The sequence below is a fragment of the Melospiza melodia genome (assembly GCF_035770615.1).
Source record: "Melospiza melodia melodia isolate bMelMel2 chromosome 7 unlocalized genomic scaffold, bMelMel2.pri SUPER_7_unloc_1, whole genome shotgun sequence".
NCBI classification, from domain to species: Eukaryota; Metazoa; Chordata; class Aves; order Passeriformes; family Passerellidae; genus Melospiza; species Melospiza melodia.
The window spans coordinates 1,677,062-1,695,176 of NW_026948497.1; the positions used below are offsets into that span (position 1 = coordinate 1,677,062).

The 18,115-nt window shown below is 55.6% G+C and overlaps 1 protein-coding gene and 1 long non-coding RNA gene across 2 annotated transcripts; both read left to right on the forward strand.

The window, feature by feature from the left end:
- Positions 1-12,919: 12,919 nt before the first annotated feature.
- On the forward strand, positions 12,920-15,547 carry LOC134432800 (class II histocompatibility antigen, B-L beta chain-like; the record flags this gene model as incomplete). The annotated part of the gene is made up of 5 exons (XM_063181714.1): positions 12,920-13,004; positions 13,481-13,750; positions 14,440-14,724; positions 15,324-15,430; positions 15,533-15,547. Coding segments are annotated over exons 1-5 (762 nt in total), but the record flags the coding sequence as incomplete, so codon positions are not given.
- A 129-nt stretch (positions 15,548-15,676) lies between these two features.
- Positions 15,677-16,629, forward strand: LOC134432852 (uncharacterized). The gene is made up of 2 exons (XR_010031417.1): positions 15,677-16,120; positions 16,269-16,629. It is a non-coding gene; the product is annotated as an uncharacterized LOC134432852 (long non-coding RNA).
- Positions 16,630-18,115: the final 1,486 nt, after the last annotated feature.

The following is an 18,115-nucleotide window of genomic DNA, read 5'->3' on the forward strand; positions in this document are numbered from 1 at the left end:
GAATGGCATCATTGTAGCTGATGGAAGAGCACCCATAGCTTCAATAAGTGCATTTACTGCCCATTAATAGCTCACCACTTGCCATTTTGCTTAGGTATACAGAATATTGGTGTTCCGGGGGCTAGAAGATGGACAGATATGGCCTAAGGGCAATTGCTGTTCCACAAGCTGTTTTAAATTTAGTAGATGTTCTTTTCATAAGGGCCATTGGTCGACCCATGAAGTGTCGGTTTCTCGGCTGTTTAGGTGGCCTGGAAAGGCCGGGGATGGCCTTGGACAGCCGGTGCTTCAAAGGACGAGAAGACACTTCAGATCTTTTCTCGGTCTCGGTGTTTATTAATTGTTTATCTAAAAGATTTTCTCTCGGCCCAACAGAGGTCTGCACAGCATGTCAGCCATGGGCACACTGAGAGCCCCCGGGGCGGTCACTTATCTTTATACCCGAAGTTACGTATACAATATTGATAATTTTTCCCCTATACCTTCTACCCTTATTAACCAGTGCACTTTTAGGAATAACCAATCCCAAAGTGCCAACATCACCACAGAAGATGGAGGCCAAGAAGAAGAAAAACAGGACACACCCCAATTCCTCCATCTTACTTCTTTAGACCCCCCTGTACAGAAATCCTAAACCCTGTGTCTTACACTCTAATTAACTTATCCCTTCACCATTCACCCAGTGAAATCCTCCCATCCTCATACAGGTGTCGTCTCCCGTGTAGGATCAAAGTCCAGCCACCAGACACTTCTGGCAACGTTCCAGGAGTCCAGAGTCCCCCAAGGGTGATCTCGGTCACTCTGCACCTCAGTCCTGAGGTGCTGAGATCCCACAATGAAGGGTCTTCAGTCCACCTTGGGAGTTGACATATGTCCAGTATTTGGTTTTGGAACGGCTGATCAATGGCCACCATGAAAAAGGTTTTCTGGTGAGGTCAAGTCTATGGTGACAGAGGGACAGAACCAGCAGCGCTGGGCTGGAACTGGTGGCAATGCTGTGTCCCTGGTGCCATCTGCCCAGTGTCCCCATGTCCCCGCAGTGTTGCTGAACTCAGCCAGCACCACCCTGGCCGTGTTCGACCCCTGGAGTGTCCCTGAAGTGTCCCTAGAGTGTCCCCAGTGTGTCCCCAGTGGCCATGGACCCCTGCAAGGTGTGACAATTCCGTCAAGGAGGTGGCAGAGTGGACACAGGGGGTGGGGGGAGGGGGCAGGGGGGACAGAGGGTCACAAAGGGCACAGGAGCGTGTGGCAGGATGGGGGCAGGTGACAGAGGAGTGGAGGGGACCAAGGGTTGCAGGGAGACGGCAGAGAGGATGAGTGGCCTGTCAGGGGGGTTGGCAGAGGGGACAAGGAGGTGACAAAGGGATAGAAGGGACAGTAGAGCCCTCCAAGGAGGAGACAAAGGGGACCCTGGGAGGGCACAGGGGCCCACCACAGGTGGCCACAAGCGCCTCGGGGTCCCTGACACCTCCTCTTTCCTCTCCCCAGCTGCTAGAGCCACTGGTGGCTGTGGTGGCTACCCTGGGCAAGGTGGTGGCCACACTGACCAGGCCATACAAGTGTGTGTGGCAGCGTGTGTACCCAAAGTCCCTGCACGCAGCCCTGAGGAACTTCACCTGGCACCTCTGTTAGACCCTGGACCATGGCGATGTCAACTCCCTGGGCAGATTCAATGTCCTCACTCTGGCCTGGTCCCTGAGAGTCCTTAAGTTCTGCAACATCAACCCACAGATCTTCTGGGCCAGTGTCTGGCGGGACTTGGTGGCCATGCTCATGGACAGCTGGGTCCAGCTGGCCAGGGAGGCCGCTGATCTCCATGACACCTGCAGGGACATGGATACTGCTGAGGCCGGTGCTGCAGCCACCACCACTGCCCAGGCTGGGGACCCTGGGACAAGACCACCCGCTTGGGGATGTCAATGCACACTCTGGTGGCCACGGCCCAGCGGCCTCCAGTGTTTCTGGCCGTGAAGGACTTGGCCTTGGCAGTGGCTGCACACAAGGCCCATGTGGCAGTAGCCACCATGAGGTGGTGGCAGCCCCCAAGGCCATGAGAGAGGCCATATTGGCTGCCAGCCAGGCGAGGGCAGCCACCAGGAGGGGACAGTGGGCAGGTGTGGCCCTGGGTCCACTGGAATATTGGTGACCGTGTATGACAAAGCCACAGGGTACCCCTGGAAAATGCGGCACCTGCTCGGGGACATTGAGGCTACCCTGGAGGGGACAAAGGAGGCGTCCCACAATGTCTCCAAGGCCTTGGAGGCCCCCATGGCTGAGGCTGAGCAGCTGTGGGAGGCCAGCACTTGCCTGTTCATGCATCACCTGCTGGGGTCACTTGGGGACATCCACAACCTCCTCTTCAGTCCCTATGGTGGCCCCAGCAGCAGCACGGTGGCCGAGCAGTGCCAAAAAGCCATGGAGAACATCCCAAGTCTGCTGCAGGGACAGGGATGTCACCGCTGTGATGTCATTGGGGGTGGTGACATCAGCGCTTATGTCATCTGTGCCCTCCCTCCTCTCCACACAGGATTTGGGACAAAAGTGGGGAATTTTCTGCGAATTTTCATTTATATTCTTGGTGGGAATTCCTGGGGTGATGTCACTGGGGACACTCTGGGGACACTCTGGCAGCACTCAGGGACACGCAGGGACATAGTGGCAGGTCAGGGGGTGAATGAACCCCCTCAGTGCCTTGCAGAAGAGGCAGCTTTCCGCTGTGGCTGCAGCAGAACTGTCTTATAAATGGCAAAACAATAATTGGCTTTTGCATTTCTGTATTGGCTTTTGCACATTGTAATTGATCACAATTATTTTGCTATGGTGCTTGATATTGATATACATTATTGATAATTCCTTCTATCTACTTGTTAGTACAATATAATCTATCTAGGTTTTTGGCCACTGCAGAGCCTTTTTAATGGTAGCATAATGGTCCCTTGGGGCTTGGTCCTGTTGCCCCCGCCCTGCTATCACCAGGACCCCCCATTGTGATGGTGTTCGCAGGGGTCTTCAGATGAGGGAAGAGCAGAGGATGCTGACTCTGTGTTTCAGAAGACTTGACTTATTATTTTATGCTATATATATTATATTAAAACCATACTAAAAGAATAGAAGGAAGGATTTCATCAGAAGGCCAGCTAAGAATAGAAAAAGAATGAATAACAAAGGCTTGTGACTGACCAAGACAGTCCGGACAGCTGGGCTGTGATTGGCCATTAATTAGAAACAACGACATGACACCAATCACAGGTGCACCTGTTGCATTCCACAGCAGCAGATAACCATTGTTTACATTTTGTTTCTGAGGCCTCTCAGCTTCTCAGGACAAAAAATCCTAAGGAAAGGGTTTTTCAGAAAATATCATGGCTGCACCCCATTATCACCAAGGACACCCCTCAATTTACCAGGGCCTTCCCTGTGGTGAAACGCACAGCTTTAGCCAGGGTCCCGTGGAGAATCTGAATAATAGAAATGCTGACACAACAGCAAAGAAACTTCCTGACTCCAGGGACATCTGCCCTATGACCTATCCCTAAAACCACGTAAGGCAATATCTTGTTAACCCTACTATTGGTCACTTATGGTCCCTCCAACCTTTGCCATTGGTCAAGATTGGAACTGGGCCAAGGCTATAAAAGTAGCATACTGTACCCCTACTAACTTAGAAGAAGAAGTGCTGAGACCCTTCACAAACCCCTCCAATAAAGCCATACTCGTGGAAGAGCCGGCATCTTCTCCTTCTCCTCTCTCTACCGTCTGCTGGAACCTCAAGCCAAGGGCAAGCTACCTAGCAAGCAAAGCTGAAATCATAAGAGCTGGCTAATCACTATAAGAGCTGAATATTCCCTGCTTGCTAGGGGCTGATCCGTGGCCTTGGTCTGAGCGAGCTGGCCTCTGGCACTCAGTCCTCTTGGGGGCTGAGCTCTGGAGCTGTAATAGCTTGCCCTAGGATAAGACAAATTAAGGCTCATTACTCCCCCATGCACTGGGACCCCTCCTTCACTGCCCCCCCATTCACTGTCCCCCCAAAGTGCTGGGACCACCCTGATCCATGAGCCCCACCCAGAGTGTCAGGACACCCCTTGGCCTCCCCCGAATCCCCAGCCTGCACTGGGCCCTGCCAGGGCCAGGCTGGCTCCAAAACCCTGCTTGGAGCCATTCAATAAATGCCAATTGGTCTTGTAGTCATGCCCATAGAGGGGGAGGACTGCTCACGGCGGCCAGTGGGGAGCGACGGAGCAGGGAGGGGGCAGGGACTGAAAAGAGTTAGAAATGGGACTGTGGGAAATGGGGCGGGGCCCAGTGAGTGATGGCCGATGTGCAGATGAGAGGCCTGGGGGGCTGGAATAGGAGCGTGGGAAGGGGCAGGCAATGAATGGGGTGTGGAAAAGGGGTGGTGCCTGGACAGAAACAAAAGTGGGCGGTGCACAGCAGGTGTGGAATGGGGATGATTCTGGATGATTTTCTCTCCTTTCTCGAACACTTTTGCTGCCATCTTCCCCCACACAATGATGTCATTGATGTACTGCAGCTGTTCTGGAGCTTCACCCTTTTCCAGTGCAGCCAGGATCAGTCCATGGCAGATGGTAGGACTGTGCTTCCACCCCTGGGGCAGTCGGTTCCAGGTGTACTGCACACCCCTCCAGGTGAAAGCAAACTGAGGCCTGCATTCTGCTGCCAGAGAAATCGAAAAAAATGTATTAGCAATGCCAATGGTGGCAAACCACTTTGCTGCAGATGGGGCTGTTGAAGGGTGAGTGGGTTTGGCTGACCATCCCTTGGCACTCCAGCTCATGGATCATTTTGTGGATGGGGATCAACGGCATCCCAATTCATCCAATACTGCCGGCGGTGCACTGTCAAGGTGGCAATTGGTATGTGTTGCAGTTCTCCCCCCACGAGTCCTACTGCAGATGGGTTTTCTGATAGTCCAGCCAAGGTGTTCAACTGCTTTATGATCTCTGGCTCTACAGCAGCTATTCCAAAAGCCCACCTGAGTCCCTTTGGGTCTTTGTAAAGCCATTTCAGAGGAAGTCTATGCCCAGAATACACGGGGCCTCTGGGCAAGTCACAACAGGATGTTTCTGGGAAGGATCCACTCCTTCCCAGTCAGGCTCACCTCAGCTCCCAACAGGGTCAATTGCTGGGATCCCCCGTCAATGGAAACAGGTTCTGTCCCCACATGCCCTGATGGTATCAGGGTACACTGCGTACCAGTATCAACTAAGGCATTGTATTTTTGTGGTTCTGATGTGCCAGGCCATCGGATCCACACCGTCCAAAAGATCTGGTTTTCCGTGCCTCTCCCTGGCTACAGGCAGGGCCCCCCTTTCCTGGGCATACATGCTAGAGGTACCTTCACTTTAGTGGAACTCCCTTGGTTAGTGTTTCTTGAGTTGATGCACCCGTGCTGCCAGGACAGAAGTTGATGCACCCGTGCTGCCAGGACAGAAGTGGGTTTCCCATTCAACCTTCCCATGTGTCATAGTTTGACCCTGGTACAATGCCAGCGCCCCCATGAGAATACCCTCTCCCTGGTGTCTGCTGTAAGATGTTACCAGGAATAAGCAAAGCAGGCTCCTGCTTAGAAATAAAGAAAACTTTATTAACTAAACTACAAGAAAAGAAAAAAATAACCACAAGGAAAATGAAAACTTTACAAAAGCATTTTCCTCCTCCCACCCACCAAATTTCCCAATGCAATACATTCCCCCCAAATCACCAACTCTCAGTCCGGCACCACCCTTTAGAATACTCAATCTTCAATTCATCAAGAGGAGAGGAGTCCTTCTTGCACCATAGGCTTCCCCTGGAAACACGCTGAAACCTCGTGTGTTCCCAGGTCACTCAGCACCGCCCAGAAAGTCCTTTGCCATCGTGACATCTTCCTTCCATGCCCAGTGCTCTCACCACTGTGCATGGACCAGAGCTTCTTCTAGGGATGTCTTTCAAGGATGTCTTGTCTCACTCCAAAAAGGCACAGTCTCTCCTTGGGGACATCTGTCCCCCCCAAATTTTTTGCACCCCTGGGGCTGAGGGGTACCCACACTGAACCCTCCTGGTTCTGAGGCACTCCCTCCCCCTAAATGCAGTCTCTGTGTCACAGGAAAAAAATGGTTCCATCTATGGCCACACAAGAAAAGTCCAGCCAAAAGGCCACTCCGTCATCTCTCCGCCGCACTCAAGAGTCTTCTGCACTTCCCTTGTGGCCCATCCCCTCTTATCTCATCTCTTATCTCTCTTCTCATTCAGCTCCAGGAGGACCAGCATTTGCAAGGTTTCTATCATGCAAGAAAAGGGTTAAAAATTTCAGTCTCGTGCCTGTCTGGAGCTCCGGAACTCCCACGCTGCACACTGCCCTGCCAGGCACCTTCTCGCTGCACCTCCTCCTTCTCCTCCTGGGCCGGCACCGCTATCAAATTCAGATGCTGGCTCTCCCTCTCTCTCTGCCCTGCGGGGGGAGGGGGGGGTGGCTGCCCAATGTCTCTTGGCGCTCTTCCACCCTTCCATCCTCAAGGGCCTCCTCACCTCCCATCTCTGTCCAGGCCCAGGCCTACCACATGGCTGACCCTCCCCCTCCCCCGCCCAGCAGCAGCAGCTGGACGGGAGAGGGAGATCCGACCTCTTTCCCTCGAAGTCCCAAGAGAGCTTCCCAGAGGAGCAGCTCTGGTTTTTAACCCCTGTGTGTTCTCAGACGTGTCTCCAAACCTCAGTGGCTACATCAGGTGCCAATGTCAAAACCTGAGCATCTATTGGTAACCACAGCATATCCCTACTTCCTGTCAGTGAAACCACGACAAAATTGTACTCTGTCAAAATCAGTGTGATTAAGAAAAACTTGCAGAAGTCAATACATAATAGCAAAAGCCAACACTACCTAGTTATTTATAAAAGACCCAGGGGAGGTTTTTCCCTTGCATGGAGCGCTTGGGCCTTCCCCGGGCCCCTTCTGCCCTCGTGCAGAGCCGGTGGCATTTTCCAGCACACCCAGTTTGTAACCAAGAGCCGGGTGCAGCCCAGAAGGCTCCAAGCGCCTCCTTCCAGGCTGACTCTGCAGGTGCCGAGGCTGCTCTGGGCTCTGCCAGGGCTCTGCTGGGGCTCAGCTCTGGGCCAGCCTGGGCCCGCTCTCCCCTCACATTGCTCCGGGCAGCTGAGGCACAGCGGGAGAAGGAAGGGACACGGCAAGGCAGTTGAGGGTTAAGAGAGTTTTTATTCAAAAAACTGACATAACAAACAGGCTGTCCTAACTCCCATAACTAACTACCAGTGCTAACTCCCATAACTAACTACCAGTGCTAACTACCATAACTAACTAGTTGTCCTGACTACTGTAACTGAAAGCTGTCCTCAAGGGCTTCATCTCCTCCGCTGCTCCCTAAGTTGCTTCACTGCAGTGATCAGAGGTGTCAGGCTGGAGAGAGGCTTGGCTGATGATAAAAATGGGTGCTGTGCAAAGGATACAAAGGAAAGAAATGAACTGTTACTTTCCAGAGTCAAGTTCCTCAAAGGCTCTGTTGCAACAGGACAAAGGGAAATGCTTTGAAACTCAGGAGAGGGAAGCAGGCTCAGATTAGATCTAAGGAAGAGTTTTTTAACCAGCAGAATGGGGAAACACTGACAGAAGGTGCGCAGAAATGTGGGAGGTGCCTCCTCCCTGGAAACATCTAAGCTCAGGTCAGGCAGGGCTCTGGGCCCCTTGAGCTGCTTGAAGATGTCCCTGCTCACTGTGGGGCACCAGGCCCAGATGAGCTCCAAAGGAGCCTGCCAAGCCACAGCAGGCGAGGATTCTGCTTGCTCTGCATGTGGAACGCAGCCAGACTGGAGACTGTCGGAGGGGGCCCCACAAGAAAAGCCCTCCCTGGCGCTGCTGCTTCCCCTGCAGCCCCTGGCTCTCAGCTGCAGCAGCTCCTGGGCAGCCCAGCGCCGCTCCTCGTCCGGCTCCAGGCTGCACTCGAGGCAGTCCCGCAGCAGAGCCGACAGGCGCCGGGGCTCCTGCAGCTGCGGGGTCCCGTTCTGCCGGATCAGAGCGCGGGCCTGCAGGGAAAGCAAACTCAGCGCTCTGCCGGCTCCCTTCACACCCACACGGGCTCACATCCACCCCAGGGCCTCAGCCCCAGCTCCAGGGGCACTTTCCTTCCTGCCAGAGATGCTGCTCAGAGCTCATTTTGCTATGCCAACCAAAAAACCCAAACCCTGGGGCTGCCACAGCCACTGCAACATCCAAATGATCTCGCCTTGAGAGCCAGTTGCATTGGCTGACTCTGTCAGTAGGAACCTCCATCAGAAATAGCACATTTTGCTTCTCCAAATATGGACACCAACTTTACAGGTCACTTTCCAGAGTCAGTGTGGTCTGCCTGTGTTATTTCAGAGGATTCTTACATCAAGTGCATCTCTGCAGTGCCACTGACACTCAAGTAAATGCATTCCTGATGCCCCATCCCAGAAACTGCCAGGCAAGAAACAGGAGGTTTGTGATGCTGAAAGCTCAGGCTTGGTGACACAGAGAAACTAGCTTGGACTAGGAAAGAAATATGTTAGACTATGGGGATGTTAAACAATCATCTCCATGTTCTCAACAAGTTTCCCAGTGAGAAGAATCAGTGGGGAGATCATCTTGCAAAATGTCTTTTAGAAGCTCCTGCAGAAAACTTGTTGTGTTTGGGGCTGGGATTTGGGGGTGGTTTGGGGTTTTCTTGCAAGGTAACATTAGACCTGATGCACTTGCTTCACATTTCCAGGTCATCCTGACAGCCAGATGAGCTGCAACAACATAAATCCCAAAGCAAATTGTTGCTGGAGACTGAAGAATATTCATCTGTGCTGAGGCTGGAGTCCTCTGGGAATTCCCTTCCCATGTGCAGAAACCTCCAGCTGCTGCTCCCAGTGCAGGGTCCCCCTGTGCTCACAGGCCTCTGCAGCCACTGCAGAATTTGCCTCTTACCATGGCCGCTGTTTCCCTGAAGTAAGGAGGTTCTCCTTCCACCATCCCGATGGTCACAGTGCCAAAGGCCCAGATGTCCACATTGGGGCCATAAGGAGATCGGGTCACAACTTCTGGGGCCATCCAGTGAGCAGTGCCCACCATGGAGCTGTGCTGGTCCTGCTCAGGGCTGAGCTGAGCGCAGAGGCCAAAATCAGCTGAGGACAGAAACAAACCCTGTCAAAGGCAGCTGCAATGAGGAAACCAAGCACCAAGACTCCCCACTCTCAGTCTGAGAGTGCAGTCGTGAAGTCAGCTGGAAAAGCCCTCAGGGCTGTAGCCAAGGAAAGATGGAACTGGACCCTTCAAGAAACCCTCAGCTTTCATGCAGTGGCTTTTACTGATTCCCTTGGAGCTTTAGATTCCCACTGCTGCCTCTCTGGCAGGGCCATAGGCAGAGCAAAGGCACTGCTGGCACCCTGCTCCTCTGCTGAGCTCTCTGCAGGGGCAGCCGCTCTCAGGTGGCAGCAGGGGCCGGGCAGTGCCCCCAGCAGCCCTTGTGGGGCTCTGGCTCTCCCTGGGAAGCAGCCCCACACCCGCAGCCTGGGAGCGCCGTGCCTGGCCAGGAACACCCATCCAGCCTGACAGAGCCGTCCATGCCCAGGAGGATGTTGGAGCTCTTCAGATCCCTGTGGATCACCCTCTTGGAATGGAGGAAATCCAGGCCCTGCACACACTGAGAGAGAACAATGTGGTAAATAGGTGTGATTCATGCTGATAAAATTGAAACAGTCATCAATATTGATACAGTAATTAATATTTGGAAATAATAAAACAGTTAAAAGTTGTAATGCCAAAGAAGAAAGGGAGAGGAGGGGCTCTACCCCCCTCTCCTGGCAGATGTTCAAGGATAGGAGGAAAAAGCAAGAGATAACAGTTACTAAAAATTAACTGAGAGAAGTGAACATCTGGTTTGGTCCCAGGAAAATGCCCGCTATAAGAGATTTATTGCTTTGATGCTAAAATGTAGTAATATCTTTGTTTTGGCTTACATTGTACTGGCTTGGTGCGCATGTGTAACCCAAAGGTGAATTAAAGGACAATGAAGAAGACTATACGGCCTTCATCAGTGACGACCCCCAAAGACTTGTGCGACCACCAAACCGAGTGGTGGCGCATGCATGGTAAAGGTGGTGAGGAGGGCGGAGACAGAAAAGTGACGAACCAAAATTAGGAGGAGATGGCATTGACACATGGCAAACTTGTGTCACTTTCACTTGGCAAACTTGTACGTGAAGTGGCAAGGGTCATTGAACCCTGCCCTCCATACCCCGCGGTTGTTTTTGCTTATGTGCTATTATTTGAACCATATTATCCCTTATTTATATATTTGCTAAACTATTTAATTAAAATTGCTGCTACCTTAAATATTGTTTGGGGTTTTTTTTATGAAGGGATAATTGGGCAAAAATAACACCTGCAAGCACAGAAGGACACCTGTCAGGGCTGGGCTGGCTGATGAGAATGCCTTGAGCAGGAGGATCCTCCGGCAACGAGCCCAGAGCCACTCTGGGCACTGAGGCCTCCGTGTCCCACAGCAACGGGAACACCACGGGGACGTGGCGCTTTTCCTGTGATATCCCAGCAGCAGCTCACGCAGAAACCGCCTGGAAGGTTCTCCTGTGTCACAAAGGAGCACAAAGAACCCTCCCAGGGCACAGCCTATGGCCCGAAGGGTGCAAGAGGAACTCGGAAAATGAAGCAAACAAGGACACCCCACAGCCCAGCCTGAACACTGAGGAGGAACGAGGACGTCACCGAACCAAAGGAAACGTGACCTTTAGTCACTGATGCTTCCAACTAAAAGCAGGAAGCCTTGTTCCCTCTGGGATCTTTGTTCTAGTTCTAAAAACGAGCAAGGTTCTCCACTATAAATACACAGAAGGCAGGAACTGGGGAGGAGGTGGGGTTAGGAAGGAGGAGGAGGAGGGAGAGAGGGAAAGGAGGAGGAGGAAGAGGAGGAGCAGGAGCAGGAACAGGAGGAACAGGAGGTTCCAGTGCCCCCTGTGGCCGCTGCCAAGGGACCATCGCCCCCAGCTCGTCCTGCAGGTGAGCGGGGAGGGGGAGCTCATCCCAAATCCATCGGGGGGTCCCTGAGAGGGTTTTTTATTGGGGTGTGTTTGGAGCTCACAGATTGTGGAATTGACCCCAAATATCATCTGGTGTCCCTGGGAGGTTTTTTCTCTGTGTGTGTAGGTTTGGATCTTGCAGGAGCCCAAAGCTGAGTCCCTTGGGGGATCTTTGGGGGCCCACGTGGCCATTGCCCAGTATGGGCAGGGGAGGATATTGGTCCTGGGGACCCCCGGGAGAGCAGAGGAGGGGAACCCCTGGGACCCCCAGAGTGGGGAGAGCAGAGAGGGGCAATCCCAGAGCTGGGGGACCCCGGCAGACTGGAAAGGGGGGGAGCCTGGAGAGGAGGGACCCCTGGGATCCCTGGGATGTCAAAGCAGAGCATCAGGGTAGAAGGGACCCCATGGACCCCCAAAAGCCCCTGGATCATCCCTAAGCAGGACGCCGGAGAATGAAGAACCCCTGGAACCATTGGACCCCCATGATCCCAAGGAAAGGAAACCTGTGGAACCCCAAAAGTGGAGAGATCAGCAATAGGGAGCTCTTGGGAGAGTTTTTTCAGGCTAAATATTGATGCGTGGAGATTTTCATGGACACAAGAATCCTGCTGAGTTCCAGATATGGACCTTGCCAGGAGGAGCCTCTACTCCAAGGCGCTCCCACCTTAGTTTCCCCCAAACCAGGGTCTGTCATTCCCAAGCTATGGCCAGATGGAGGAGGAGAAAAAGCCCCAGAGATGCCTCACAAGGAGGGGCTGCAAACCCAGCCCAGGTAGGTTTGAGGAGGAAAGAGCCCCCCTGAGCCAGGAAGGCGGCCGGAGATGCAGCCAGAGCTCAGAGCTGGTGGAGAAGCCTCATGGCAGGGAGAAGCCCCACAAGTGCTTGGAATGTGGGAAGGGTTTCAGCTCCAGCTCCCCCCTGATGGAACACCTGAACATCCACACTGGGGAGAGGCTCTGTGAGTTTGGGGAATGTGGGAAGAGCTTCAGTGGGACCTCTGACCTCAGCAAGCACCACAAGATCCACACTGGGGAATGGCCCTAGGAGTGTTTGGAATGTCAGAAGAGCTTCAGGTGGGATTCAGAGATCGTCACTCACCAGCACTTCCACACCAGTTAGAGGTCCTGTGAGTGTCCCGAGTGTGGGAAGAGCTTCGTGCACTGCTCCAGCTCCATCCCCCATGGGAGGATCCTGGCTGGATGATCCACAGTGAGCCGAGTTGGGAAGAGCCCTGGTGACCCCTGTTCTGGGTGATCCGTGTTGGGCAGGGGGAAGGTGTTGGAGAGATTTCTTTCCCTTCTCCTTTTGCTGCTGTGATTTGGTTGGTAATAAATTCCCTCCGTGTGCCCAGGCCGGATCTGTTGTGCCCGTGTGGGATTTGCTTCGGGATCTCTCCCGGTCCTTGTCCCCACGCAGGAACCCTCGGTTCCATTTTCTGTCCCTGTGCGGCTGCGGGGGCAGGGACAGAGCGGCTCTGGGGGTGCCTGGCATCGGGCCAGCGTCACCGCTCGCCACGGGCAGCCCTGAGATGCCGCGCACCTGGGCACGCATTTCTGGGCTCACCTGAGCTCCCACCTGCCCAGCGCCCCAAGGTTCCCCCTGCCCAAAAAACCCCCAGCCCGGGGCTGCAGCGTCCCGGAAAGGCCTCAGCCAATGGCAGCGCAGGCAGGAGGCAGCGCAGCCAATGAGCGGTCGGGACGTTGGATTGCCTCATCGGTTGCCGGGCAGAGCCCGTGGCCGATCGCTGCCCCCAAGCGGCGGCAGCCAATGAAAGCGCGCGGCGCTGCCGAGCCCGCCCTGCTCCGGACTGGCGCTCCCAGCGCAGCGCGGCTGCTTTGGGGCTGCTGCTCCCTGCCCGGCCCCGGCCATGGGGCGAGGGGCGGCAGCTGGGGCCCTGCTGGTGGCACTGGTGGTGCTGGGAGCCCCCCCGGCTGCGGGCGCGGAGCTCTCGGGTGAGCGGGGGGCGGGAGGCGCTGGGACAGGGGGGAGAAGGAGGAAAAGGGGGCGAAGGGGGGAGGCCGGAACGGAGGGGGAGGAGAAGGGACTCCCCAAAGGGAGAGCGGGAGGGGCTGAGGCGTGGGGGCAGGGGAGGGAGGGGTGGGAGAGGGTGGGGAAGAGGGCAAAAGCGGAGGGGAGGAACTCAAAACTGATCGCAATGGGGACTGGGGATTGGGTAATTTGTGGGAAAATGGGGAAATGGCATCCCAAAGTGATTTGGGGAGCGGCCAGAGGTGGGAGGGGAGAGGATGTGGAAGGGGAAATGGGGGAAGGGCGGCAAAGAGGAAGCGGCAGGGCGGGCAGGAGGGTCCCATGGCGGCCGAGGGGCACAGGGGGTGCGGAGTGGGGATCCGGGGTGGCCCCGGAGCTCTGGGGGTGCTGGGGGAGGGTGTTGGAGAGGCACCCCCCGATCTATGTTCTGCACACACAGGGGTGTTCCAAAGGATGACAAAGTCCGAGTGTTACTTCATTAACGGCACGGAGAAGGTGAGGTACGTCCAGAGATCCATCTACAACCGGGATCAGTTCATAATGTTCGACAGCGACGTGGGGCACTTTGTGGGGTTCACCCCCTATGGGGAGAAGTTGGCCAAGCGCTGGAACAGCAACGCGGTATTCATGGAGGACAGACGGACTGCGGTGGACTGGTTCTGCCGGTGCTGGTACAAGAATTTTACCCCGTTCATCACGGAGCGCCGAGGTGAGCGCGAGGCAGAGCGTGTACCCTCGGGGCCTGCCCTGCCAGTGAGCCTGGAGCCCCTCAAAATCTCCCTGGGCATCGGCCCAGAGCCCTCAGCCCTCCTTGTGCCCACCCGGGGTCTCCAGATCCTCCCAGTCCCTCCCAGTGCCCCCCCGCGCGTCCATTTCAGCGACCCGTAAAGGTGACACGTGGCAACCAATGAGATCGCATCCTGTTCATGACTCATCTGTTGCCAGGCGGACCCGCATCGCCGAGTGCCTCGCGCCGGACTCGACCTCCCAGTGCCGCGCACTTCATTCCCAGTTCCTCCCAGTGCCACCAAGATCCCTCCCAGTGCCATTCCAGTCCCTCCAAGACCATGCCCAGTTCCTCCCCAGTCTCCCCCAGTCCATTCCCAGTTTCCTCCCAGTTCATTCACTGTTCACTCTTAGACCTCCACCCTCTCTCCCAGTCCCCCCATTCCTTCCCATCTCTCTGTGTCACCCAACTCCCTCCCAGTCACTCCCACTCCCTCCCAGCACATTCCCAGTCCCTCCCACCACATTCCCCAATCCATTCCCTGTCACTCCGAGTACATTTCAGTCCGTTCCCACTCCCTCTCCAGCCCAGCCCAGCCCTCCCCTCTCTCTCCCAGTGCCCCCCAGCTGATCCCAATGTGTCCCCGCTCTCTCTTTCTCTGTCTCTCCCAGTGTCCCCCAGCGTGTCCATCTCGCTGGTGCCCCCCTCGAGCTCCCAGCCCGGCCCCGGCCGCCTGCTCTGCTCCGTGATGGATTTCTACCCTGCTGCCATCCAGGTGAGGTGGTTCCAGGGCCAGCAGGAGCTCTCGGAGCATGTGGTGGCCACCGACGTGGTCCCCAACGGGGACTGGACCTACCAGCTGCTGGTGCTGCTGGAAACGCCGCCCCGGCGCGGGCTCAGCTACAGCTGCCAGGTGGAGCACGTCAGCCTGGAGCAGTCCCTGAGGCAGCACTGGGGTACGGGGGAGCCCCTGGGGGCGCTGGCAGAGGCGCTGGGCTGTGCTGGGAGCCACTGGGAGGGAGCTGGAGAGAGCCGGGCTGGAAGTGGGAGAGGGGCTGGGGCCTGGGCAAGGGCTGGACAGGGGTTTGGGGGATGCTGAGGAGGGTGGGATAGGCTTGGGGGGATCCTGGTGGGCACTGGGAGGGAGTTTAGGGGTGCTGGTTGTGACTGGGAGGGAGTTTGGGGGTGCTGGCTGTGACTGGGAGGGATCGCAGCGAGCCCGGAGGGGCTGGAAGGAGATCGGCGATGGCAAAGCGGGGCTCGCCATGAGCTCGGTTGTGCTGGGCACAGACTGGGAGGGCTCTGGCTGAGTCCTGCTGGGGCTGCCAAGGGACTGCGAGAGGCTGTGGGGGTCCTGCGGCGCTGGGGGCAACTGGGAGGGGGCTGTGGGGTGCTGAAAGGGACGGGAGGGGCTTTGGTGGCTCCTGGCCAAAAAGGGATCGGGGGGAGGTTTCAGGGTGTCCTGGCTGAGCTGGGGGCCACAGGGAGGGCGCTGGGAGGAGCTCGGGGTGTCGGTGAGAGGTTTTGGGGGTGCTGAGCCCTGTGGACCCCCCAGAGATGCCGCCGGACGCCGCCCGCAGCAAGATGCTGACGGGCATCGGGGGCTTCGTCTTTGGCTTCGTCTTCCTGGCGCTGGGGCTCGGCTTCTCCCTGCGCAAGAAGGTCAGGGCGGGTGCCGGGGGTGGCGTCCCCGCCGTGGCGGAGCGTGTGCGCTCCCGCCGGGGCCCCCAGCCCGGTGTCACCCCCTTTTCTCTGCCCACAGAGCTCCTGAGCCGGCAGCGGCCACAGCCCCTCCCCGTGGGCTCGGGCCCGGCCGGGACCCCCCGCTCCGTCCCCGCTCCGCTGATTTTGGGGGGTCCCGTGTCCCCCCAGCCCCGCTGGCGCTCTGCCCCCACCCAGTGCCTGCTCCCAGTGCTCCCAATAAAGCTTCCCAGTTGGGCTCGGGGCCGTTTATTGGGGTGATGGGGAGGGATTTGGGCAAAGGGAGGGATACAAAGGGTGGTGGCTTGGGAGAGTCTGTCAGAATTTTCCCTCATCTGCCTCACGATTGTCATTTGAGGACCACTGAAGAGAAGACCCCCGCCCCCCATCTCCTCTGTAGGAGAAAGTCACATGCCACAAGACCCAGAGACCCCAGAGCACAGTGTTCAGTTACTGTTTTCACAGCTGTTGTTTGCTGTGTGCTACACTGAGCCCAAGGAGAAGAAGAAGGGGCACCGTGCCCTTTTTGCAACAACAGCCTTGGGAGCTGTCCCACCTCTCGGCCTGGCTGGACTTCTCCTGAGTTTCAGGTGGTCCCCCCACAGAAGACCCTCACCTGTTTTACAACCACCATGACAGACAGACTGAGATGTAAGGAGCCTCTGCATCAAGGACTGAGACATGGAACCCCCATGTGAAAAGGCCCTTCTGCTCCTTCCAAGAACTGGGACTGAAACCCCCAGCCCGGGGCAGGTGTGTGGGGGAGGCAAGCTGACCAAAGCGAGTTGTTTGCCTGCAGGTTGTGACCGCTGGACCAAGAGGACAATGGCTCTCGCTTACTGCTGAGAGCATGGACTACCGGTTACATCTATTCCTTATTGTATCTGCTTCCCCATCCTCACAATTTCCAATAGAGTTACCATAATAAAAACCCCTGAGTTAGCGAGAGACTTCGAGATCTCCCCGACGTAACAGTGGATCCTCGACTGGACTGGACCAAAGGACTTCGTCTCTACGTTTGGCAGCTCTATCCCCTCTTTCTCTCTCTCTCTCTTTTGTCTCTCTCTTCCTCTCTCTTTTTCTCTCCCTTAATCCCTCTATCGCATTTTGCTGTGCTCATTCAATAAAGGTGCATTTGTTTTGATTATCATTGCAAACCCCCCTGTACTGTGTCAGTTCTTTTTGCACCCTGAGATCAAATCCACGAACCATCACAGAACCTGTCCGTGAGGACGGATCGTGACAACCCAAGGACCCCTCCTCAAATTCCCCTCCAAAGCCCCCCAGCGCCCCCCGGCTAAAACCCCCCCAAGTTTCCCCCAGACCCTCCCCAAATCCCACCCAAACCTCCTCAAGACCCCTCCCCAAATTCCCCTCACGACCCCTCCAGGACCCCTCACCTGTCCCTGCGCCTCCTCAGCAGCTCCCGGAGCCCCCCGTCCTCTCCCAGCGCCTCCCCCGCTCTCTCCAGCGCCTCCCGCAAGACCCGCCCGAGCCCGGGGCGGCTCCCGGAGGTCCCTGAGGGGGTACCGGGGGCGGGAGGGGGAGGGGGCGCCCGCTCCATGCCCGGCCCCGGGGTCAGGGGGCGCTGCTTTGGGCTCAGCTCTGATTGGCTGGTACACGCGGGGAGGGCGGGAGTTGCTATGGGGAGACGCCCGGTGATTGGTTGGTTTCGTAGAGGGTGTGCTGATTGACAGGATGGGGCGGGGCAGGTGGGCATTGCCGAGGGGAGGCGCCCGGTGATTGGTTGGATAAAGGCAAAGACGGCGGGACTTGCTGAGAGGAGACCCGCGGTGATTGGTTGGTTTGGGGCAGGGTGCACCGTTAATTTGGGAGATGAAGGGCGGTGATTGGATGGTTTGGGGCGGGGCACGTTACTATTGACTGGGAAGAGTCACGGATTTTTAAGGGACATTCCCGGTTTTTTGGGGAAAAACTCTCAGATTTTTAAGGAAAAATTCCCGTGTTTTGCAGGAGAAACATTGACGAATTTTTTGACCCCACATGACCACAAATAACCTAAATAACCCCAAAACACTCGAAATAAACCCCAAAAAGCCTCCAAAAAACCCTAAACAATAGCAGAAAATGCCCCAAATAACCCCAAAAAAACAAACAAAAAAAACCAAATTAAACTCAAAATCCCCCAAATGATTTCAAGTACTCCTTGGAATCCAGTGGGAAAAGGGCTGATCCCCTGGGAATCCAGGGGAAAAGAGCTGATCCTCTTAGAATCCAGTGGGAAAACCTTGATCCTCAAGGAATTCAGTGAAAAATAACGGGGATCCTTTGGAATCCAGTACGAATAGGGCTGATCTTTTGGGAATCCATTTCTTACCACCCAAAGACAGGGCACAGGAAGGGCGGTGGAGTTTTTATAGGGTATCCAAACAGTGGAGTTGGGGTTTGGGTCAGGGGAGGAGTTCTTAGCAACACAAGAAGGGTGAGATCAAATTCCTGACTCTTAGCAACAGCAGCACTCCACACAGAATGCGTCCCCAAATCCTAAATTCCCTCTAAAACAATTGAGGAATTATGGAACTTCAGATATATTCAATCAATTTCCTTCATTTAACCCAGTTTTGGGTGCTTTTAAAGGATGAAGGTGACGTAGAGGAAAATTAAGGCCAAACAAAAAGTAGAAGC